The 26,405-nt window shown below is 34.1% G+C and overlaps 5 protein-coding genes across 22 annotated transcripts in view; 3 read left to right on the top strand and 2 right to left on the bottom strand.

Annotated features, from left to right (window-relative positions):
• The window catches only part of or30bv1 (odorant receptor, family 30, subfamily BV, member 1), a 190,265-nt gene that overhangs the window by 124,096 nt on the left and 39,764 nt on the right, over positions 1-26,405 (bottom strand). The gene's annotated exons all lie outside the window — the stretch shown is intronic.
• On the bottom strand, positions 819-1,799 carry or80a2 (odorant receptor, family 80, subfamily A, member 2). Its single transcript, NM_001256340.1, has one exon. It carries the CDS (start codon positions 1,797-1,799, stop codon positions 819-821), a length of 981 nt encoding a protein of 326 aa, NP_001243269.1.
• On the top strand, positions 7,317-8,276 carry or42b2 (odorant receptor, family 42, subfamily B, member 2). The gene is given in 1 exon segment (NM_131131.1): positions 7,317-8,276. A coding segment is annotated over 1 exon segment (960 nt).
• On the top strand, positions 12,904-15,182 carry or42b1 (odorant receptor, family 42, subfamily B, member 1). 2 transcript variants are annotated; one of them, XM_005169152.6, is made up of 2 exons: positions 12,904-12,974; positions 13,336-15,182. In XM_005169152.6, the coding sequence occupies exon 2, from the start codon at positions 13,366-13,368 to the stop codon at positions 14,320-14,322; it is 957 nt and encodes a 318-aa protein (XP_005169209.1). In that variant the 5' UTR covers positions 12,904-12,974; positions 13,336-13,365; the 3' UTR covers positions 14,323-15,182. The 2 variants fall into 2 exon arrangements, with proteins under 2 accessions (XP_005169209.1, NP_001121883.1); NM_001128411.1 differs by lacking the exon at positions 12,904-12,974 and having other exon boundaries at positions 13,366-14,322.
• or42a1 (odorant receptor, family 42, subfamily A, member 1) lies at positions 22,450-26,161 on the top strand. Of its 2 annotated transcripts, XM_073913442.1 has the most exons (2): positions 22,450-22,469; positions 22,556-26,161. In XM_073913442.1, exon 2 carries the CDS (start codon positions 22,593-22,595, stop codon positions 23,580-23,582), a length of 990 nt encoding a protein of 329 aa, XP_073769543.1. In that variant the 5' UTR covers positions 22,450-22,469; positions 22,556-22,592; the 3' UTR covers positions 23,583-26,161. The 2 variants fall into 2 exon arrangements, with proteins under 2 accessions (XP_073769543.1, NP_001122058.1); NM_001128586.1 differs by lacking the exon at positions 22,450-22,469 and having other exon boundaries at positions 22,593-23,582.

Genomic DNA, 26,405 nt, shown 5'->3' with positions numbered 1-26,405 from the left:
GCACATCAATCAATTCTTGCTCTGCAGTCCAAAGACACATTCCAAGACGATTTGCACAATAAAACACCCAACACAAATTAACAGACTCATGCTGAGTTAACAAGATTACTGAAATCTCTCCATTAACATAACAAACTTCACCTTAAAGTGAATATTTTCTTGGTTTATATCACAGCATTTTGCATTATGTTTGTTTGAAGATTGAAGTGGCCTGCATGATGTTGAGATGAGCATTAATAATGTTATGAAATAATGCTCAATATTCTGATTAAGCAAGCAGAATCAAGTATTCTATTATGTAATTTAAATATATCTGTGCATAATTTAAAGACCTATATAGAGTATCCAAGCAGCGAGTAACTGTTTACATGTATTTTGTATAGCAGGTTGGAGCTCAATGAAACTAATGAGCAATAATACTTGTACCTTACACAAGGGTCTTCTAACTGATTCATTACCCTCCAGAGTGGTTTAGACCCCTGTGAACAGACGTTTCAATAAAAATAGTAATTGATTTACATTTGGGACTGAGGGACATCAAACTTTGTTTAGTTTATTATGGCTATTATTCAACTTTTATATATAAAAATTCATTTATAAACAATTTTTTTAAAAAGGTAGTTTTTTTATTTGTTTTTGTGTTCAACATTACATTTAATATTTACAACAGGCACAATACTGTCATTTCAAAACTGATATTTCCTCTATTTTGTATTCTATCTGAAAACAAGAAATTAATAATCTGCATGTCAATGCTTTGGTTTACAGTTTCTAACATGGGAAAAAAAGTGTCCCAAAAACAACCGAAACAAAATAAACTAAGATGATGAACCTTTTGAAATTGACTTCAAAGGATTTGGTACTGTTTTCCTATGCAAAAATACATTTGCTAATCGCTTCCTGATTTCTTTAGTCCTGGTGCAATAAACAGTGGGGTTTATTAAGGGAGAAACTAAAGAAGCTGTAATCAGAATTGCATTTCGCTCAGTTAAAGTCAACACAACTCCTATTCGAGTAAGTAAGCTAGAGACAAGCTTTGGAGCATAAAAACTGGAGAGAACAATTATATGACTCAAGCAAGTGTTGATCATTTGCTTTTTGCTTGAATTGTTGGCCAGTTTAGTCACACTATATGCCAAAACAGCATACGTGCACAAAATAAAAGGGAACTGTCCACACAATAGCCACATATTTAACATTGCAGGTATAAAAAAATATGGCTCAGGGTCAACACAAGCAGCTCTGATCATGGAAGCATACTCACAAAACACATATTTGATGATTGGCTGACAGTATGGGACATTGTCCAATATTGATATCACATAACCTATAACAGCAAAACCAGCGAGCCAGGTCAGAAAAATAAGCAGAAAGACTCGTGAATTTGTGACAATGCTGTGGTATCTTAATGGAAGCCTAATAGCAATAAGTCTGTCTATTGCCATTAATGTCAGAGCCATGCACTCTGTGAAACCACCAAGATGATAGAAGTATGTCCTGGAGATACAAGAGTAGTATGAAACAGTTTTAATCTCAGCTATCAGCACTGAGATCATGGTTGTGCTGCAGGTCGAGGAGTACATTATGTCAACAACAGCTAGATTACAGATTAATATGTACATTGGTTTGTGTAAATGTCTGTCAGTCAAGATGATAAACAGATTTATTCCATTTCCAAGCAGTATGAGCATGTAGGATATCAGTACGAGGAATCCAAGAAGCTTTTGGTTTTGCAGGTGATCAAATCCAGTGATTATCAAACTGTCAACATTTTTTACTGTGTAATTTTCATTTGCCATTTTTAGTCACCCACTTCCTAAAATATGGAGTTAAATATTTTAAAACATATTCAGTATAGTTGAAAAAACTAAGTCAATCAGACCATCAACATACTCATACATACACAGAAATAAAGTGTCAATGAAGGAATATGGCAGAAAAATGCACACAGTCTCTGTAGTACATAGGTGTTGAAAACTGTGTAAATTGAAGTAAAGTTTTAATAAAAGTACAAAAAGAGTTTCATGCATTCTTAATGAAAAATTCTTAATTCTTAATGAAAAAAAACGTTTTGTCCTCTTTAGGTCCTTACTCTGCAATTGGTGTACTTAAAACATGAAATAAAAAATTGTCTGAGATGATCCTTTCATCCTGATTAACATTTTAATAAAATCATACCCTTTATACGTGCTTTTTATAGTGTAAGAAATGCGTCATGGTTTCCTAGCAGCCGTGATCAATTAAGCTTAGCAAAGTAAACATGCACAGCATGCACAGAAAATTCTCTCCATATTATATTAAACTAATATAATAAAAACTAATATTTTATGATCATTTATAATCACACATTTATTTAGAAATGTAATATATTTTATTTAAACCGAATATAAACCATTAATAGGGATGTAAACAAAAACAATGGTCCCAACGCCTTTCCTTTCCTGTTCTATATATATCATAGCTATCATAACATGATCAATATGTGGCTCTTTTTGGATTCACAGAAGCTATATATATATATATATATATATATATATATATATATATATATATATAAACAATGGTCCCAACGCCTTTCCTTTCCTGTTATATATATATCATAGCTATCATAACATGATCAATATGTGGCTCTTTTTGGATTATCAGAAGCTATATATATATATATATATATATATATATATATATATATATATATATATATATATATATATATATATATATATATAAATAAAGAATGGTCCCAACGCCTTTCCTTTCCTGTTATTTATATATATATATATATATATATATATATATATATATATATATATATATATATATATATATATATAGCTTCTGAGAATCCAAAAAGAGCCACATATTGATCATGTTATGATAGCTGTTTTAACATTAAGTTATGATTGAACTGCCTCGTTACAGTTATTAAAATAGTTTGACAACAAGAATAAAAGGTTCATGGAACAACAACATTAACACATTGAAATGTCTCATTGGAAGGCCCTGGTAGTGTTTCTAAGTTACTAAGGCTGTAAGTCACTAAGATAATGACTGTAATTACTCACACACAAACAGACAGACAATTGATTTACATGTGGATGTAGTAATACAAAATGTAAATATAATGTACATACCACATACCCAACTTTTATGTAATTTGTCCTGCATATTCTGATTATTTGGCTAATGAATTGAAAGACGTGTTCAAAATATTAAAAGTAAATAATAATATATAGTCGATTAAAAAGTTAATTAAATAATTAAACACTAAATAATTATATAATTAAGTGTAAAATGTCCTTAGATAAACTAGTATTTTAGTTTAAGGAGAAAAAAAATGTTACTGTTAAGAATATTTGCCTCCTATAAAAACAGACAGAATTTATAATTCCTCTTAATAATTGGATTTAGAACTGAATGTGTAAGATACACTATATGTGGATTATATTAAAATGTATGATTTATGGGCTTAGGACAAATTTTCTTGTAACAAAAAAGTGTTTGTTTGTATTATTTATATATAGATAATAAATTATTTAAGTTGAACCAGTTGTAGTGGAGTGAAGTGTATTTGTATTTCATATAATATTGTTTAATTAATATTATATATATATAATTCAGAAGTGGCAGGTTCCATTACACTGTTAGATTACATATAAATAAATTCTTCATGTGAAATTCATGTTTCTCGAACATTAAAAACCCTTTTTAGAGCCACCATCATAAGGAGATTGAGGAAAAAGGGGCATGAGACTAGTAAAATTTTAAATTACCTTTCCATGGCTGTGACCAAGACCAAAAAATTATCTTTGTTTTTAATGTACAAGTGTTTTTCATGTAAAGTTCAACGTGACCTCTGCCCTCTGTGAATGTTCTCTCGTGGGTGCACTACAAGTCACATTACACTTGTTTTTTTTCACTGTTGCTTCACACTAATGAGCTTCGAGACACCAGGCAGAAATCTCCCAGGTACCTCATGAAACTCTCCGCAGTTTTTCCTGAGCAAACACAGAGCTATTAGTAGGATAATTAAGACATTTTGTAATTATCCTTTGGAAAAGACACCTTAGAGTTAGATGATGCAACATTTGTTAATTACTACACATCCTTAGCACACATACAGACAGACTTGTGAATGCACACATAACATGAAAGACTAAAGAAATCAACTATTTTGATGGATGACCAAAACCTAAATGAACTAAATGCACACATTTTACAAAAACACAAGCTTTTTAGCCAAATTGTAATTTCTGCAATATTACTCTAATGAATTTGGCAGCATAACATATGGTTTTACAGCCACAGAATACTGTGTAAAACTTTAAACTAATGCAATTAAAAACCAGAAAATCAATTTAAAATACATTGAACTAATTCTTCAGCAAAAAAAAAAAAAAAAAAACATTGTGAACTACACACTTTTAATGTGCAAATGTTTGTCATGTTTTTTGCAATTTCAAGTTAACTTTGACTGCTCTGTAAAAGCATAATTTATTTAAAACTTATTAAATATTATATTTTTGTCATACTCTACATCACTTTAGCAGATGTGCTCAGTAATTTTGAATGAATTAATTCATGTTAAGCAGCTACAGTAACGACATGGACAAAAGAAGGCAAGAAAAAGAAAAGATCTGGATAGTTATAAACGAGTAACAACTGAGTTGAAGTTTCAAGTTCAAAACATGAGCAAACACTAGTGACAATTAATCCAAGAGAGTAATCCACCAATACAGACAAAAGGTCAGGCCAGGCCAGTCACCAAACAATCATACAATACAAAAAACTGTCCAAGGTTAACCAAAAAAAAAAAAAACAAAAAAAAAAAAAAACTAGGCAAAACATAAAAAAACACTTAGAGAAGTTCATAATGCTGATACAAGAGTCATGAGTAGGCTCATAAGGAATCTGTGTTCGCGGAATTCCGCAGATTTTTTGCCCATAATTTACTTTGTTTTTTTACTTGTGTAAATGTTGTGTAAATTTGTATTTATTCCATCTTTAAATTAAATACAGTAATATTATTGACTAATGTGAAAATATTCATATGATTTAGTTACAATACAGTTTGTGAAGTCATATTTTCTGCCTTTTAGTAGATATGAGACTTGCTTTGTTTACCAAATAAAGTGTATCTAGATGGATTTGCATTGTAAACATTCAATAAAAGTTAAAAATGTATTACTTTTTATTTTATTTATTAAGGTTTTAGTTAAGATACTCCCAAAATAACTGCATAAATCCTCAAATTTTAAATACAATTCTGTGCAGAAATAGAAAAAATGTCTGCATATTCCGTCTGGCCCTAGTCATGAGTATGTGAATGAGTGGTTCTTAAATATTTCAGAAGATTGCAATGAAATGTGCAACAGCTGTCATTGAGTGATTTGATGAAATGCATAGTGGGAAATGTAGTCCAGGTGAATAGCAGTGGTTCAGGATGGATGAAGTGCCCTCTAGTGAGCCTTGTGACCATTTAATCATAACAAGAACATATCAATTTGATCAAAATTTGTGAGTTTTGGTAGAATGCAGCAAAGTATGAGTACATTGGCTGTTTAGAAATTCCAAGAACGCAGAGAACGGACTTGCGGTCTTATGAAGACCTGTCTTGCCAGGTCACCTCGAAAGAACGAATTTGAGAGAGCACAAGAACACAGAATGCGACCTCTGAGAAATGAGATGCTGCGTATTATATATTTCAATATAAACAACATGCACAAAAACCATACAAATATACTTAGCACAATACAAATAAAACAGATTTTTATATGAATTTCAGCAAATAAACACCCTTAATGTGCTTATGCCTCTATTAAGTTTTTCATGTTAATATTTACTTTTTTACAGTCTCATTTAGGGAAACTCCTGAGACTCCTTTGTTCAGTCGCAATGACTTCTGGAGCTTCTCGAGCGAGTACGGTACCCAAGTCTGCATCGGTGCATCCTCGATACCAAGAAGACATGCAGAAACTCACGCATCCTTCGTTCTTGAGTTTTGGAACTGAACTTTGATGGTTGATGATGACGTTACACAAGAACACAAGGACGCAAGATCACTGAAGAATGCATATTGAGAAACAGCAATTGTTTTGGTGTGCTTTCTCACAATAACAATTCGCAAAACAATCAATTGTCCAAATACCATGGCCATTTCACCTGATAGCCTGATTGACCACTGAAGCCAAGCAAGTTTAAGCCTCTGGGCCTGTATCGTAAAGCCAGATTAGCTGGATAGCCAGTTAGGTTTCGGCATAGTTTGCACCAATTCTGGGTTTGAGGTATCACGAAGGTAGCTCAGCACATCTCAGCCGCTCCAAAATACCATGGCAACAAAGAGTAAATAAAGTCAAGCTGCCTGCTTTCATGTTGCCTAACACCCAAGATTGATACAAACTACACTGAATCTAAAGCTAATTCAGCTTCATGGTACAGGCGCCTGGTCAGTCTCTAAAAGGGCGAACTGGGGAAACCTAAGTAGCAAAGGAAAACCTTGTGTTGTAAGACCAGCAAGAAGTTCTGACATTGCGATCCGTGTGGATCCTAATGACTCAGTGGAGTAAAAGCACTGTCTTGACACTCAAGGAGGACAGAAGAAACTAAATGCTTGAAGAACAGCTTTGGGTGTATACAGTATAAAGTAAGGGGCTCATTTTATAGCTAATATTATTAGACATGATTAAGTAACAGGACAGGTTTCTCTATATGAATTAGCAGTTGATGTAGCAGAATATGCTGCCAGTGCCACGATTGGCCAGCTGAAAAGTCTGGAGAGGCAAGGTATTACACTACATATAGTGGTATATATAACTCAGAATGTCACAGGTCACAGTCTTTTTACAGAACCATCTGTCTATAAACAAGAACAACTCTTTCTAGTATTTGTTTGTGCTGCTCACCTCCTTTCTTTTTGCATATCATACCTAAACAGCATTGTAGCATCATCTTCAAATCTTGCATATATGAAAAATGTAAGTTTAATGTAACGGAAATTTGTTTTTGGGAATGTGTGCGAGTTATACACTGTGCATTTGGAGAATATAGAACTTTTTACATGAATATGGGATTTCAATATAACTAAGAAGCATTTTGTTTTTTTGTGCATGCTTGTAAGAGTGTTTTACAATATAGAATGTATCGAATATTAGGCCTTTTTTAGTACAAAAATTTTTTTTAGTACTTTTGTTTTTTTAGTACTTTTTTCATAATATGAAAATGATCATAAAGTTGAATATGCCCTTGTAACATTTAATATAACTCAATTTGTGCTTTTCTAACCAGATCGTGTGAATGCTGGAGCAGCAAGCAAACTGACCATGAATCAAGATTTTGTTGGAAATGGGAATGTTTCCACTCCATCTTATTTTTACATCAGTGGTTTTTCTGGTATACCTCACATGAGATACTATTACATATTTCTCTTTTTCATCTACATTATTACTGTGCTTGGAAATTCTTGCCTCATGTCTGTTATCATTATGGATCGAAACCTTCACACCCCTAAATATATTGCAGTATTTAATTTATCACTGACAGACATTTGTGAAAGTACAGCTGTAATCCCTCAGCTACTGGACACTTTTTTGTTTGTTAATCAGCTGATGCCATATGGATTGTGTATGTCCAGCATGTTCTCTGTTTTGTCATTTCTTGCAATGCAGTCGTTAACTCTAACTGTTCTGTCTTTTGACAGATTAGTGGCGATTTCTTTACCATTAAGATATCATATGATTGTAACCCATAGGTTAATGTTTTTTATAATTGGCGCATTATGGACTCTAGCACTGTTGCTAACGATCATTGGAGCCATTTTCATGAGCAGACTTTCTTTTTGCAAAGTAATTGTCACTGTGAACAGTTTCTACTGTGATCATGGGCCGATATATCGCTCTGCCTGTAACAATAATTTCCCAAGCTCTGTGATAGCTAGTTTGTTTCCTGCAATCATTCTCGGGTTCCCAGCATTTTTTATCATCTTTTCATATACTTGCATAGCTGTGACACTGTTCAGAATCACAACTCCACAAGACCGTCAGAGAGCCACAAAGACATGCACTGCTCATTTAATATTAGTGGCTGTGTTTTATTTGCCTATCACTTTTACATATGCATTTTGGTCTTTTATTGACACTAATACAAGGATCATTAATCTCTCGCTGACCTCTGCCCTTCCTCCAATGCTTAACCCTATTATCTACACATTCATGACATAGGAGTTTATGGTGGCTGTAAAAAGACTTTTTAAAAGAAGAAACATATTCCCGTCCTGGAAATAAACATATTTCGCTTAAACAATTACGCTCAATGGTCAAATAACAACGGATGAATAAAATTAATAAGTTCAAGTTGCAAACCTTTATTCTTTCATATCAGATATTCACTATTTTTAAGATATTAGGAATCCAAGGTCAAATAACCCCAGGGTGGCATTTTTTTTTTTTTTTAAGTTGACAGGTATCAATAATCATTTAAAGGGTATCAGTGAGATGCATAATTTGCAAAAAGTGCAGGTATTTTTTGCACACATATCAAAAACATGAAGTTCAACAATGGTGAACATTAAATAAAAAGCATCATGACGAAATGAAAACAAAAGTCTATTACTCCCGGCATGCATAGTGACACATACATTATACATTTTTGCAATGACATTGTAGTAGCATAGCATACTACATAATGTTCAGAACTTATCTTTGTATCTGAATGTTTTCTTGAAACTGAACGGACACCGTTCTATGTGAAGCTGCTTTGACAACAATCTACTTTGTAAAAGTGCTATACAAATAAAGATGAATTGAACTGTCATCAAATTTGAGCAATGTCTTAATAATAATGCATGTAAAAATGTTTGTGTTATTGAGAAATTAGCTATCCAAAGATATTGTTTTGTCAATCTTTGAATTAGAATAGTTGCATTTGTTTAACATCTTAGCCTCATTATGATTGCTACCAGGGATGTTACGTTCAGGATTTTTGCAGCTACAGAATACAGAAGATACTGCAGATACAGAATACTGATTCCTTGTCATGGTGATCAACCGATACTGAGTACTAATTCTGATTCTTCAAGCTTTTTATATAACTTTGCCATTGCATAAGCACAATTACACTTTAAGTATAAGATCTCGCATTACCTAAGATAATAAAGTAAGAATGTTGCATACATGTAATGGTCAGAAGCAGCTTTACAAAATGAAAATAGATAAAACAGATTAAAAAATGGTGAGAAAAATTACTAATAATGCAATTTGGAAACATTGCTCATGTGTTGTAGTGCTGCTGATGCATAAGCACACACGAAATATGCGAGCGCAGAATTCTGCAGATTTTTTGCCCACCACTGATTCTGTTTATTTACTTGTGTAAATTTATGTTTATTCAGTTTTTAAATTATAGTAATATTTTTAAATAATATGGAAATATTCATATGATTTTTTGCAATACAGTTTGTAAAGTAATATTTTCTGTCTTTTAGTAGATCTATTATACGAAAGACTTGCTTTGTTTACCAAATACAGTGGATCTCATTGGATTTTCATTGTAAACAATAAATACAAGTTAAAAAGTTATTACTTTTTATTTAATATATTAAGATTTTAGTTATGATCATACTGAATCATTCTGCATAAATCAGCAAATTTTTAACACAATTCTGCGCAGAAATAGCAAAAAATGTCCGCAGATTCCGTCTGGCCCTACTTATGCATAACCCAGATGCATCCTCCTCTGCTTGTAAACAACCACTTGCGATTGTTTCATGAGATTGGCCAGATCAACGAGAACCAATTAAGTCATGAAATGTGATTATCGACTGATACCTATATTCAGCAGATTGATCAGAGCATCCCTAATTGCTACAGTATACAGTACATGACAATGAGAGAGAGGGAGACAATTTTTCGTCTGTATTTTATGATACAACCCTAGTCCATAATTGAGACATTTTTGTTTACACTGTTTAAACATCTTCTGAAAAAGTATCTCCTCTTGCAAAAGCCAATGAAGCCCAAAAACTACATACATAATTGAACTTATCATGTGCATGCATAAAACATGTTTAGTCTACAGGAATGTGTGAGTATATGACAACCAAAATAACTATGGCAGAATGCAGGACCACACGTACACAAGCATACAATTACATGGCCGACAACTTAATGTATTGTTATGAATCGGATGCTGACAACAGACGTGTGGATCTAAATACAGTTTATTAAAGGCAAGGTCAAACAGGCAATGGTCAAAAAGGGGAGCATAAATGTAATCCTATAAACGTGGTCAAAATACAGACGAGAGGTCAAACTGTATTTTTTTTTTATTACAAAAACATGTTAATTACAATTTAAGTGGTATATTGCATACTCTCAGACCTTTATGAGCAACTCTTACAAATAGCACACTAAAATGTACTAATTTAATAATTATTTATTAGCGTTGAAGCTCATCCTTAATCTAAACATAGGCTCTACTCTTAAAAGTATCCTATAATAGTATCCTTGCAAAATTACAACAGAAACCAATGGACATTCAAACAAAAAAACAAACAAAAAAAAATGAATAAATAAAACTGACATATCTAGATCTACAGTATATTAAAGTTCTGTATAGACACAAAATAACAACTGATTTTACTTTGAACTAGCAATCTGCAACGATTCAGTCCAGGTAGATGTCAATGAGTCAGTCAATTAGATAGAGTTTGTGTACATTTTTAATAAATTACACAATGTCTGTGAAGTACAGTAATATTTAAATTAAGTGAACCAAGGAGTCAATGTGATTCAATTCGATTGTTAAATTTTACTGTGATAAAGTAGTATACTTCAAAATAAAAATGCTTTTCCCATGTACTCACCCTTGTATCATTCCATTTCCAAAAACATAAGACTTTAATTTATCATTAAAACAAATAAATATATTTTTAATTAAATCTGAGAGATTTGTTTTTCCATTGAAAGTCGATTCCCACATATTGGCCCCCCACCCAACACAAAACGTTAGCAAAATAGTCCCGTTCATTTGTGGTCTGTTTGTGCTGCAATAATATTAGTTTGTGATTTTTTGTTTTTTTAAATAATAAAATAATATTTGTAGGTCATTCAGTGGTCAGGCATACCCCCCACATGCTTAAAATTCACCCAAAATTTTTTTTGGTGAAAGTCTTGTTGCTTTGTGCTGGTTTTTGCCGGTAAAAGTTCTGTTTGTGCTGTTTCCGCTATTAAAATATTACACGTTTAATTATGGGAGATGACATCAACAGCCCCCAACAAGCTCCAAATTTAACCAAAGTAGTTTGTTCGTTTTTGCCGGTGAAAGTTCCGTTTGTGCTGTTTCTGTTGTTAAAATATTACACATTGAATTATAGATTATTTAGTCATCAGCCCCCCAACAAGCCCCAAATGGATTCAAAATAGTCTTGTTCGGTTGTGCTTAGTTTGTGCATTTAAAAACTGAGTTAACTAATGCCGAGTTCAGACTGCATGATTTTCAAAGTAGTCGTGTCACAGATGTTTTCACACTGCATGACTATCTGGGCTAGCGTTTCGTGGTTGCTTTTACACTGCAAGATGGATCGGCGACAGGGACATTTACATTGCATGACTTTACTATGGGAAGAATCGCAGACAACTTCGTCCAAAATACGTCTCACAGCCAAAAACACGTAGTATATATTTTGTTATTAACTACATAATGAGAAAGAAGCCTTTAATGGGGTAGAACATGTACATGTTTGCTCACCTGAATTAGCCATTTCTCCTCAACGTTGATAATAAACTAATTTCTTTCTGTATGAAACGTCAAACAGACACGGTTGCTCCTGAGTCCTGTCAAACCTCCACTAGTTTTTCCTCCCTTTCGTGGGTCCAAATAAACCGAAAAAGAGCGCTTTTAACTTTTCCCCCAGCCTCCCGCTGGCCAGCAGCAGGTATACACACACGCACACACAAGTGAAAGCTGCTCTCTCATTGGCTGTAGGCGATGGCTGATGTTATTTTCAGTCAAAACTCAATTCACACTGCATGATTTGAATCGCCGACAGCTCCAGATATTTAGCACGCCAAATATCTCGCAGGCATCGGCGACTCATCGGCGATTATCTCAGATCGCGTCTTTGAAAGTTCATACTGTGTGATTTTCACTCACGTGCACGAGCAGCGATTTGCCTATGATTTCAGGCATTTGTCAGCGATTTCTCAAAACCTGTCGGCGAACCAAAATCGGGGCTAAAATCACGCAGTCTGAACTAGACATAACTCTTCAGAACATTCAATAAGGGATTATTTAAAAAAAAAAACATGTGGTACAGGTGAATTGAATTAGCTGAATTGGCCGTAGTGTATGTAAGTGTGTGGGTATTTCCCAGTGATGGGTTGCAGCTGGAAGGGCAACCGCTGCGTAAAAACATATGCAGGATGAGTTGGCAGTTCATTCCGCTGTGGCACCCCCAGATTAAAAAAGGGACTAAGCCGAAAAGAAAATGAATACATGAAATTAATCTTATTTAGTTTAATACTTTATTTAATCCAATTATTCTGAAGAGACAAAACCATTTCAGAGGAACCAGTTTAATTTCAGCTTTTATTTAGATAAAAGAATTTTGTAAATTTTAATACTTGACTGGAATGGCATGAGGGAGGGGAAAAAATTAAACCTTAAATATAACCCCATGTTAAATGTGGCCCAACACCAAAAATAAAATTGGATTTATATGGCTTTCATACATTTATTCTAGGTTTAGGGCTGGCTTCAATTACAGCATCACTGTAGACTGGTTAGTATCATGTGAGTTCTGAGCTGTGATTGGTCGACTGACAGGTCTGTACAGTCTGGCATTTGTGTCTGAGGATATATAGCTCAGAATGTGTCAGCTCAGGTATGTGTGTTTTTTTACAGGTATTTGTGCTTGTAGAAGCTTGAATAAACCATCACACTCTATTGTACTGCTCATCACCTGTAAAGTGCTCATCAATTCTGTAAGTATAACTTAGCCATTGTATTAACAGCACTTATTATCGTGGAATATGACATTCTAGTTTAGTATTTCTTGTTTTCCCATCACAAAATATGTATGTATGTATATAAGTATGTATGTATTCTATATGTATAGATTCTTAAAACAAGACACATTATCCAATTAATCATGACGTCTTGTTTTTCAGAAAAATCTTTTGAAAACTTTTGAATTTAATGGAATGTTTTATAAATAATGTATAGTACTGTATAATTGCTATAAAAAACATAAAACTTTTTTCTGAGGTTTTAATATCCATCTAGTATTTGTTGTTACATATAAATGTCCTAGCACACTGAATAACATACTGCTTTTCTATGCAGACAAGATAACCACAAGATCACAGAGTGAACATGAATGATTTCGCCGAAAACAGGAATATTTCTATTCCGTCTTACTTCTACATCAGTGGTTTTTCTGGTATACCTCACATGAGATACTATTACATATTCTTGTCTTTTGTTTACATTATTTCTTTCCTTGGAAACTCCTGTCTCATGTTTGTCATTATCATAGACCGTAATCTTCACACTGCTAAATATATTGCTGTCTTTAATTTATCACTGTCAGACATTTGCGAGAGTACAGCTGTAATCCCTCAGCTACTGGACACTTTTCTGTTTAGAAATCAGTTGATCCCGTATAGATTGTGTTTGTATAATATGTTTTCTGTCTTTGTATCTATTTCAACACAGTCACTAACTCTTGCTGTTCTGTCTTTTGACAGATTAGTAGCTATTTGCTTACCACTGAGATATCATATGATCGTGACCTTTAGATCGATGCTTGTAATAATTGGACTGACATGGGCACTGACATTGCTTATGGTAATGACTGCAACTATTTTTATAAGCAGACTTTCTTTCTGCAAAGTAATTGTCACTGTGAACAGTTTCTACTGTGATCATGGGCCGATATATCGCTCTGCCTGTAGCAATAATTTTCCAAGCTCTGTCATAGGCAGTTTGTACCCAATAGTGATTCTTGGGTTGCCAGTGTTTTTCATCATCTTTTCATATACTTGCATAGCTGTGACACTGTTCAGAGTCACAACTCCACAAGACCGTCAGAGAGCCACAAAGACATGCACTGCTCATTTAATATTAGTGGCTGTATTTTACCTTCCCATCACTATTACATATTCTCTGGCATCCATTATAAACACCAACACAAGGATCATTAATCTCTCTCTGACCTCTGCCCTGCCTCCAATGCTTAACCCTATCATCTACACGTTCAAAACAGAGGAGTTCATGGTGTCTGTGAAAAAGCTTCTGAAACGGAAAATCATATTCCCATATCTAAAATAAATGTTGACCCTCATTTTGATGACATTACTATATACAATGCTATTGTTTTTATGTTTTGAATACTGTATGCTCAAATGTTTTGCATTTTTAAATACAACTGAATATCATAGGTTCAATAAAAAAAAGACTACAGGTATCTCACAATATTTTTGTAAGACTATTATTTACTTTAAGTAATGAAGTTTGCCCTGCATGCTCATGGTTTTGAAAACTATTTTGGTGCATTAATCTTGTCAATAATATTATTCAGAAGGTCATTATTCGCACTCATTAAATAATTGCTTTGTATATATATTTTTTCAATGCCTTCCTCAGTGTGTGCATTATATACTGTAAAATATCTGTAAATTGAGTTTTCTATTTTGTCATTCTTGTTTTTGTTTTTTTTTTCTCATTTTTTCCTTCCAACAGCTTTTAACCTTGAAAAGTTTGAAAAAGTGACTTTTATAAACATTTTTAATAGTTTGCAGTGATATATCGTCTGGGTTGGTGTTGTATATGATGCTGCAAAAATCATGGTAATATGCTGCCAGTACATTTTCTGTTATTTAGTTCTTTATATATTATTTCTTAAACAATATCTTGTCTCAAACTACTAAAACGTAAGAAGTCACTTTGTTAAACAGCAGAGTTAAATATTCAACATCAAAAGTCGACAGAGCAGAGCACAACATCTCAATGCTACTCACAACTGTAAATACATGCAAAACACTAAATTCGGAAATTATGAATTAACAGATATATTTTTACAGTGTTTAGACAGAACTTACATTATTATACAATAAATATTAAACAAATCATGGTAAAGCAATCTCAACATTCCCTTAGTGTTTGTTTTTTACTCAAAATGTACCCCTCATTTTCATGTAATTTAGGGATGAAATAAAAGAGACTGGGGCCAAAGATGTACTGAGGCAAAATCACGATGTGATTTAAATAAACAATGAATGCACTTACATTCAGGGCTAGTAGATTTCCAACATTACTAGCCACTTGCCATTTTCACTAGCCACAATTTGTTGTTTGGAAAATATATTTTATATAAATAAATGTGACTTTGACATGCTAAAATGACTTGATTTAGATGTTGTGTTGTCCCAGATCAGCAGTTACTACACACAAATGGTTGGTTAATCTTTATTCTAATATTAATCTAATTAATATTAATCTAATATTAAAAAATATTATTGTAAGGGATGATAATTAAACTACATTAACAAAAATAACTGTAAGCAAACAAAAGCAAGTAAAAACATACTACGAGTGATAATGAAAGGATGATCACGTGCCTGAGAATAATTAAAACAAAAGCAGTGACTGCTGCTGTTGCTTACAAACATATATATTTTTCAATCTTGCGCTCTTAAAAGCAGCAGGACTGTGGGTACACGAGCATCGTTTTTTGTCTAGTCTTTTTCAAATAGAACCGATAGCAAGTGAACAGAAAAAAAGCGCAAGTAAACGGGAGCAAAACATCACATTACCTGTACGAACACAGTTATTGTTGTCAGTCGTGCTGTTTCTCGATTCTAAGATCACAATTGCAAGTATATTGGGCCATCCTTATTGTCGAAACCTGCTTTAAGTAAACTACAATGTAACAATTATTTCCAACCTTTCCAAAGTGGCAAAGGAGCGGCTGTCTTACCCGCCAAAGTTGAAATCTACCCGCATTTGGCGGGTGTTAATGTAAAGCCCTGCTTACATTTAACCAGAATTTGTTCACAATATTAACCAAACACATAACATAACATAAAATGTATTCATTCATTTTTTCGGCTTAGTCCCTTTAATAATAAGGGGTTGCCACAGCGGAATGAACCGCCAACTTATCCAGCATATGTTTTACACAGCGGATGCCCTTCCAGCGGCAACCCATCACTAGAAAACACCCATACACACTCATTCACACATATACAACAGGCCAATTTAGCTTACCCAATTCACCTCAAGCGCATGTCATTGGACAGTGGAGGAAACTGTAGCACCCGAAGGAAACCCATGCCAACACTGGGAGAACATGCAAACTCCACACAATATTACTTTTTTATAAAAGGAAAAAGTTGTAAACAGAACAATCTAATCATTTTGTTATTATTTAAAACAACTTTTTATGGCCAGGTACATGACATTTATTTATTTTTAGATTTTTACAATGTAGCTTTTAAAGATGTTTTACATAATACTTTATAGGTTATTTATGAAAGTCTGTAGGTTTCAGATTTTTATATTAAGGACTTTGAGTCCTTACAAAGTAGTTTGTTTAGTTAGTCTGACTAATAAAATCAAAATTGTTCACGTCTTTAAACTACCAACGACGTGACATGATTGTCATCAGGTATGGTTACACACTCAAAATTGTTCCTCCGCTTTTGGCCCATGCAAGTTTGGCTTCCAGCAATTGATAGAAGTCCACAAGTGCCCCCTTAAAATCCGTGAGAGGAAATAATACATCACATATCTAATTTATTTAATGCCACTCAATATGGACGATGTGGACGTTGTTTGGGATGTTGATTAAATGTACTGCTGATCGAGTATTTTAAACTTATTTATTTGATGAATTTTAACTTCTGGTTTCATTGACATTTTAAAAACTGCTGGAAACCATTTTTGAAGCCACTGACAGCTGTAGAATAAAACTCAATGGTTAATAACAGTCCTCAAACAGACTTTGTTCAAAGTTTGCCCTGGTTGGTTCAACACTTGGTTCAAACCAATCAGCGTGCTCTATTGTGCAACTTTATTAATATGCATGATAGCTTTCAAGACCAGTTACAGTGTTCAAATGGCAGAAAGATGCCATGTTGTGTTGCCAAAACAAGCTTTTAAGTTTAAAGTTTTGTTTTCATTTTCTCTTTATGAGAGCACAGCTTGACTCACGTGTGGATTACAGTGCATGCGACACTCGACAACAATACGTGTCTAAGGAACATTTTTTTTTACCGGCGAGCTTTTCTCATCTGGAAATGGTGAGATCCGGATACACAGCAAAATATGGGGACCCAAAACAACTCTATGGGTGTTAATTTCAACACTTTGAAAGTGTCTCATGGGGTCCACTCAAAACAGAGTTAAATCAACACTTTCAAAAGGGTTGGCACATTGACACCGAAGTAAGGGTTAATTTTAACTCTGGGCAGAGTTAAAAAATGTAACTATATTTAACACTGCCTGGTGTAATATATTGTTATTTTATTCAACTCTCTTGAGTGTAAATATGGTAAAAAGGTAAAATAGACTGTAAATTACAAAAGAAAAAACATTTTATTTGAAAACATTCACAACTTCAACAATTCATTCAGTTTTTAAAATGCAACAATGTCAAATATGCTTTAAATGTTTTATTAGTACAGACAGTATCAACAAAATATGTGACCAGTGCTCAAAAAGGCTGTTTCAGTCCTTTGGTCCAAACTTGATGTGTTATCAGAGCAATTTGAAAGTTCAATATAGCGTCCCTCATAGTTTACTTCTGAACTCATAGTTTTCTTCTGAAATTACATTTTAAACAACTTGGCGTGCAAATCTTTCACTTCTGGTGTTTCCTTGTTCCTCCATATCAAACACAGCAGTTTAAATGAAGGTATAAATGCTGTAAACTTGTGTGAAAACAAACTGGAGCTAGGAAATCTCATCAAGCATGTCCTGTGAATGAAGTGCTTCCCAGCCACAGGATGACCTTTTTATCCATGACGATGTAGCAGCTGCTGATCGCTCGTCTGGTGGTTCCTGATACACGGATATAGGGTGATGCTCATCTAAGAACTCTTCAAGACTCCAGCATGACTAAGAAAAATGTTTGAAAACAAATTGCAATCAAATTCTATGATATATTTAAAAGAACATTTAAAGTAAATAAAACATTCAAGAAATCTAACCTCACCTTTTGAAAATCTTCATGATGATCCACAACTTGACTCTCCCAGCTGGTTGAGGTGACAGGATATGGAAAAGTAGAAAAAAACACATAAATCACTGTTGGAATCTCCAAAAACAATTAGGTTAACCACTATGACTAGAACTGGAAAAACAGGCAGCTGTCCAGAATCCTGAATTTAACACAACACTTGGAGCAAAATTTAGAGGAGCTTAAAATCTTTTATATCATTTAGTGATGCTGACTTCCCCAAAATATTGGCCACAGTGTAAAAAATATTCATAAACTTCATAAACAACAGTTTTCTGTAAGCGTGTGCGTGCGTGCGTGCGTGCATGTTTCTTTACCAGATTCAACTTGTTAGGCCCTTTCAGGTCCAGTATTGACGCCACCTTTACTGGAGTCTAGCAGATGTTTCAGGTCCAAATATAATCTAAAATATTAGGATAAGCAGAAGAGGAAAAGTGCAAAGTAAAGAGCAAAACATTATTTAAGTAACAGTTCACCCACAATACAAAACTTATCACCTTCATGCCATTTGTTATTCTCTAATGCTCTAATACCCTCTCAGCTTATTGTGAAACAAATACAGAACTTTATCAAACATACCTTCATTATTATCACCACATATGACCAAGAAGGTGTGCTTGGTCATTTCACCAACTCTGGAAATACACCATCCGTCTCTAATCAGCCACCGTCACAGGGTCTTGTGTTATTGTATAGAGAACTGTGGCTGTTAAAAAAACAACAAAAAATTAGTATCTAACACATATGCATAACCTTCAGATAAAAAGAAGAGATGAACATCACAAAGTATGCCTCACACTTTTTCAGATATCTTTTGATTCAGATGTTGATTATTGATAATAAATCTACAAATCAAAACTGTATCATCATTAGGCTGCTCAAATATGAATCAGTTGATTAATTTTACAGACAGGTGGCTGCTTACAACGCACTAAATTGTCTTTAATAAAAAGGAAATGTTGTGTACAGTGCATGCTAAGTTTAGCCTATAGATTTAAGCACAATATCATGCGGGAGAAAAAAGCTTGACTAAGATGTTCCTGACTACATAAATAGCCTAACTTACTAACGTCAGACACCCCGAGTTGGGAAAAGTAATTTTCGGGGGATACAGAGTTGATTAGCGGGAGGTAGCGGGAGAGATGAGAACCTGAAGAGCAATGGGATGAGTTGCGCGCGACGTACCTGAAGAGCTGGGAGGGATGCGGTGGAGAGGGGTGTGCAAAGTGTTTAATGACCGGGCGGGAGACGCGCGATTTCCGGGAGATTATCATTCATTTGCGGGCATCTACTTGGGCATCTGGGAGTCTCTGTGCATTTGCGGGATAACGTTAACGTTAGTCCCGCAACTTCCGGGAGACTTCTGTAACGTTAAATGTCTGAGAAAGTTCAAACGCGGTCATTTAAAGACATTAATGTTAACATTCCGACTTTAATGGTTGTCAACGCTTAATATAATTCAAGCGTACGTTATCACGCGAGTCTATGAACTAACGGTATATGGACGGCCACGAATGAACCAGTTTAAAAGGGCCGCGGTGTTTAAAATAACCAAATTAACGTACACGAATAACAAACAATCATATGTTTTAGTCAGGAAGCCTTTTACAAGTAAGCATATGTTAATTTACTCACCAGATATGTTTTAGAAACTCTCCAGAGCTTATGGAAACCATCCTGTGTTGCCGTTAGCATCCGGGCAGAGTAGGCTATAGGCTGCTCCGGGGATTCCCTCGCTAGTTTGCTTCGAATTAAAGGAGAAGTGTCGATTTTATTTTACAGATGGGTAACAACGCACAAAATGGCATTAAGCGTGACAGAAATGTGTTGAACATGTACATTTGATGTTTTTATGCAATATGTATGCGTGAGCATATATAAAAAACATTCTTGAAAAGAAGTCAATAGTAATGCAGTTAAGCTAGATACACAAACGACCATGAATGAACCGCAGAAGATTAAAATTGTCACTCCATTCTAAAGTTATTAACTTAACAATATGTTTACAACTGTATTTCCTTAAAGAAAGTCAGTAAAATACCAACATTTAGGTAGTTTGACTCACCAGTTGCTGTTCTAAACCTCAGATGGAAAATGGCATCTGGAAAATTCTTCAGTGACTGGGGCTGCATGAATTCCCGGATGTTGGAAATAACACCACCAAGTGTTGAAAAGATAACTCCTTGATTTCGCACTGAATAAAATCAATTCTAACTCTTATTATATTCATTTATCAAAATCTTAACTCTTTAACGTCAACACTTTACTCTGAAATGCTTCAACACCGAGAATTTAACTCAGATGAATTTGCTGTGTATGCTGCTTGTCTCCTCTTAATAAAGACGTGGTTCTAGTTGGTGTTGATTGTCTTGTATCTACAGATTCGGTAAGTAAGCGACCAGTGGTCTTGGTTGTTTATTCAGATGGCAAAGTTAGTTCGTATCGAACTAACTATTACACCGAGTGTGAACATGTTAGCACCACAATCAAACTTCCCGTGTGTAGGATTTTCACCACATATTATAACAGGAATAACACACATGGCTTTCTGACGCTACCTGCCGAGTGCATTTAAGTTTCCGGGAAATGCAGAGTTTTTTTCTTCTCTCATTCACCGTGCGGTAATAAACATTGCATGAAAAAAACACGCTAAGAGCATTTTCTTGGATCAAATATCTCGTTTGTCACGAGGGGCATGAAAGAAATTCCTGAATGAAAAAGCCAAACTGCAGTTAAAGTCCAAATCTTTGGTCACTTTTGCAATGGCAAATGTCAGTCTAAAATGGTGCCAGCTGCAAAAATCTTGGACTGTGGAGTATGTGAAACATCAATTGTTTTTTGATGAGTCCACCTTTATGGTTTTCCCACATCCAGGAGAGTTACGGTGTAGAGAAGCCCTAAAGAAGCATACCACCCAGACTGTTGCATGCCCAGAAAAGCATGAGGGTTGATCAGTGGTGGTTTGGGCTGCAATATCATGGCATTCCTGAAGCTCAATACTTGAGCTATGGTTCGAAAAAGGTGTCCTGAAGGCAGTCCCATGTATCAGGATGATAATGCACTAATACACACAGCAAGACAGAGGTGACAGTGTCAGAACCCGGGTTTGAACTTTGCCCTCTTTCTTTTCTGACAGCGTTTTCTATCTTTCCTTACTGACAACATTCTAATTTGTCTCCAAATTGCTGTGTAACTTTACTCAGCTGATCGTCTTTTACAATTAGTAGCCTCACATGTTACTGCCAGCTGCCTTTCATTTCTGCTAATTGCTGCTCCTATATCTGAGGGTGTTTCGCTTCTCCTTTTGTCAGAGTGTTGGATTTCTTACAGCCTTCTTGTCGGTCTGTTGTATTATCATTGTGTTCTCTGTCCAGTTCCCTGGATCCATCCCGGATTTGGTCTGCCCTACTGGAGAGCTGATCTTTTGCGTTGCCATTGCCCTTCTCCTGCATTACCAGGCCTGGACCAAAAACTAACTTTATTTTTTGATTGAAATTTAGCCCACTCCTGATTTTTCTTTTTCATGTGGTGCTACTAATTTTTACTCCTCTGCTTTTGGGTCCTTTATACAGACACTCCTGACAGACAGAGTGGTTTGATGAACATGACAGTGAAGTTAAACATCTCCCATGGCATGCACTGTCACCAGATGTAAATATTATTGAGCAACTTTGGGGTGTTTTGGAAGAGCGAGTCAGAAAACATAGCCAAGTAGTGATCTTGCCACTATTCTGCTAGAAAGAAGAATGGCTCTAAATTCCTCTTGCCACTGTAGTTTATAGATATATTTGCAAATAAATGGCATGTTAATGTAAAACTGACATAAAAATAGTATCATATAAATGCCATTGTAAAGATGCATTTAGCTTGACATGGGTGCCTCGAATTTTCAACAGTATTGAACTCCACTGGAGCAAGATCATATATTGGCCTTTACAATTTTATTATCTAAAGGTTCTCTACGAGGAATAATTAAAAAAAAAAAGTTAATCTGTGGCATAACTGTGAAAATAAATCAACCTATTAAAATTAGGATATAAGACAATTTCAAGCATATGAAAAAATACATCGGGGTTCTACATATTATGCTACATTTACAATTTCAGATATTTAGTCCAGACCTCACTTCTTCAACTCTACAGGGAAAAAGAGCTTAAGTCCCAAGCCTTAGAGAATGCTCTAATATAAATGTCTGATTGCTGGGAAAAGGTAGAGTAGGAACTATTGCTGAGAAAAGGTAGAGTATGAACTATGGGTTTTTCTTTAACGCTTTTACCAAATATTGTATTATTATTGTGTTTATTAATGTCTATAGTTTAACAGTTCTTTATCACAGACACACACAAGGAAAACAGGTGTCATGAGCTCCCATCCTGCAAACCTGACCTTTGTTCGTCCTGCAACATTTTCCCTTAGTGGTTTTTCCAATATGCCACAGGCAAAATACTATTACATGTTCTTGTCTTTAGTGTATGCTGTGACTGTTTTGGGGAATTCATTTATCATGTGTATCATTTATTTAGCTCGCAGACTTCACACAGCCAAATACATTGTTGTTTTCCATCTGGCACTTTCTGATTTGTGTGGAAGTTCAGCTTTGATTCCAAAAATCATAGAAATGTTTTTATTTGACCACCAGGACATTTCATATGAAGCATGCTTAACAAACATGTTTTTTGTGTATCATTTCATGAACCTACAGTCTTTGACACTACTTGCTTTGGCTTATGACAGACTGGTTGCTATTTGTTTTCCTCTACAGTATCATGCCATTGTAACCAAATCAGCAATGTTTCTGATCATAGGAGTGATGTGGATTGTGTCTGTGACATTTTTTTCTATACTTGTAGGTTTGGTGAATACAATATCTTTTTGTAGATCTAATGTATTGAATAGTTATTTTTGTGACTATGCCCCAATCTGTGGACTAGCTTGTAATGATATTACTATAAATATTTTGATAGGTAAAACTTCCTATGGCCTCCTGATTTGCACTCCACTCATACTGATCTTCATCTCATATTTCTGTATTTCCGTGGCTCTGCTCAGGATTGCTCATGGTGCTGAAAGAATCAAAGCCCTAAAAACCTGCACCTCACATTTCATGTTGGTGGCAATGTATTATCTACCAGTTTTAACTAATATAATTGCATCTGCAACAACCCCTTTGCATCCAAATGTACAGATCATTAACAATTCCCTGACACAAGCAATACCACCTATGCTGAATCCCATCATATACACTCTGAAGACAGAGGAGGTCATGCAATCCATAAAAGATTTGTACCGACGGAGCAAGGTGAACATAACTAAACAAAGACAAATGAAATTTGCCAGTATGGTAAATTAAAATAATTGCAGGTTCTGATCAGTGTGTAAATAGTAAATGGAAAAAGTGCATTTTGACAACCACAATTTTGATGTCAATATTGTTGTTTTTCTAGCCTGAATAATAAATGTGTTCTTAAATGAATCTTTCACTGACATTTTAGTTTTGCTGATTTTCAGATTAATCTTTTTTATTCAGAACCCAGACCATATAATAGTATAAAAGACTTCACATAAGCTGACTACAGATATTTAGCTGTTTTTCCAGATGTGATCTACTAACAAACATCTAATTTAGCGGAGTTGATTCATTTCAAATTTTGTTTGACGATGTAACAGAAATGATCATTAACATGCTTTTAAGCAGAAGCATAGTATGGACGCCTTAAAAAAAACACAGAAGAAAGATTTATATTGTCAAATGATAGCATATTCACATTAGATTTAAAACAACAAAAGTTGTAATGCATCATGTTTGCTTTCCTTATAAACAGACATTATTACACTCCTAAATATACATGTCTTTAACCAATTATTAGACATTTGTAGCTCTGCTAATTGTGACTTAATTTTAATTGTATACAGATTTACAGGGAATTATCATTTTTACTTGCAACTCCACAACCTGAAGCCCAGAGGCATGTAAAATAACTGTTATATTAATTCTTGTTTACTACAGTCAATGGCAGTACATAGACAGGAAAATGCAATTTAACAGTCTTCTGCATCTACGTATAAACACAGTAAACAAGACAATTTAATATTCCAGACAGCAAAAACTGTATTGTTTTTTGTAACAATAATTTTTTCTATTAATAAACAAAAACATTTTGTTTTGGCACCAATAATTTATTTCCAGGGGCATTTAATTATTTTTAATCACATGTTGACAATTTTCACATGTTGACAATAAAATACAGTCACTAAAGAGTGGCACCGAGTCATTAATTCAAGCTTTTCTTTTTAAAGATGATGATTTATTCAGGAATGAAGGAAATATCTTTATGAATGCTTCAATTAATAGGACTCTAGACTAACTTTTTGCACTGGTGCTACCAACATTTTTTTTAAGGTGAACCAGAACAAAAGTTAGGTGCACCCAAATTTTTGACCCCATCGCATTTAACAGTGCAGTTTTACAAGTTCTCTTTAAACAAAAATATATCCATATAAGAATTCTCGAGTTGTAAATAATTAAGTAACAATCTGGTCAATATTAGGTTCTTTATTTAAAGCACAATTCTACAAAAAGGGTGCCCTTCACCATCTATGATTGGTTGAAACCAGAGATGTTTGTGACATATTGACCGTTTAACCCAGTGGTTACTTAACTTTTTTTAGCCAACGATACCCAACTTAATGCTACCCATTTTAAAAATGACAAGCATGTCGTTTGAATGCTGCAGGTGGGTTAAAATTCTGTTGTTCGCACAGAATTTAGACCTTTAACCTTAGAATAGATCAGTATTTAAAAATGCAATATTTAATGTGTCAGACAAAAAACAGACTTGGCATTTTTTTTATTAAATGATACTTTAATATTGTGCTGATTGGTTAACAGTTTTTTTTAACTGTGGTTGGTTAGGAAAAAAAATTTTAATGTTTGAGTCGAAACTGTAAAAATTTTATGATGAATTAGTCATATAACAACAAATGTTTTTAGTTCACTGTATTTTATTAAACTAATCTAATCATGTTCTAACTTAATTTTATAAGTTTTAACTGAATTGTATAATTTATGAAAGCTGTTTTAAGTCAGTTTAACATAATATAAGTTCAAAGGACTCATAAGATTATTTGATTCAGCTTAAAAATTTAAGGCAACCAGGAGTTTTTTTTTAGTGTATTAAACCACAGACGCACTTTTTAAAAATGTAGTTATTGTATGCCATCGAATGGCTGGTCGCACCACTGTGACCTTATATATTTTTAATCGCACCACTGAAAAATTTGGTTGCACATGTGGCCAAATTTGTCACAATCTAGAGTCCTGATGAATCATGAACTCAAACAATTGATCAGAATATGTGAATGATACTTTTTTCTAAGCACGATCCTAGATCATGTAATGCAAGCAAGTGTACAATAATATACACTGTACATGCACAAATTTGCATCTTTGCACTGACTTTGTAAGTAATCTACTAATGTAAAAAAAAGTTTGGTGAAGTCAGCAATGATTGCAACATAAACAAAGCTAAATGTAATTTTAGATTTCCAGAATTATACAAATTAACTGCATTTTATTAATAATGATTTGTTATTTATTATTTGTTATTACTAATAATATGAAAAGTCCTCAATTTATTTGAATATTTTTTTGACTAAAACTTCAAATCAAACAGATCAAAATCTTAAAATTGCAAAAGGAATATGTATGGATGATGGTTCATGTCAACAACATTTCAGTTTATTCCAATTTAGTAACAATTACCCATGTGGAACAAAAAAATAATAGTACATCTTATTTTAATACTACAACTAATGTTCAGTGTAATTAAACGCTGAAAATTAGCCTCAATATTGCAAGTCCAGTTAAAGTTCATTATCAAGTCATCAAGTCAAAGCATTCACACATGATAATAACAGAGATGCAGTGGCATAATGTAAAAAAAAAAAAAAGTAACATAAAGGGTTTCTGGACAGTGCCATTGTTGATTTATTCCAGCCCTTTTTTGCTTAAGTCTACAGGGAGAATCGTTGCTCCATCAACAAAAAATTCCAAGCTCAAGAAAAAGATCTAATATAAATTTGTCTGATAGCAGGTAGAATAATGACACTGTGGAAGCTTTGCAAAAGGTAGAGTACATATCACGCTTTCCTTCTATTCTATTCTTTATTAAGC

The sequence above is a fragment of the Danio rerio genome, chromosome 10 (assembly GCF_049306965.1).
Source record: "Danio rerio strain Tuebingen ecotype United States chromosome 10, GRCz12tu, whole genome shotgun sequence".
Taxonomy (NCBI): domain Eukaryota; kingdom Metazoa; phylum Chordata; class Actinopteri; order Cypriniformes; family Danionidae; genus Danio; species Danio rerio.
The sequence above is the reverse complement of the archived record's forward strand: the minus strand, read 5'-3'. Positions and strand labels throughout refer to the sequence as shown.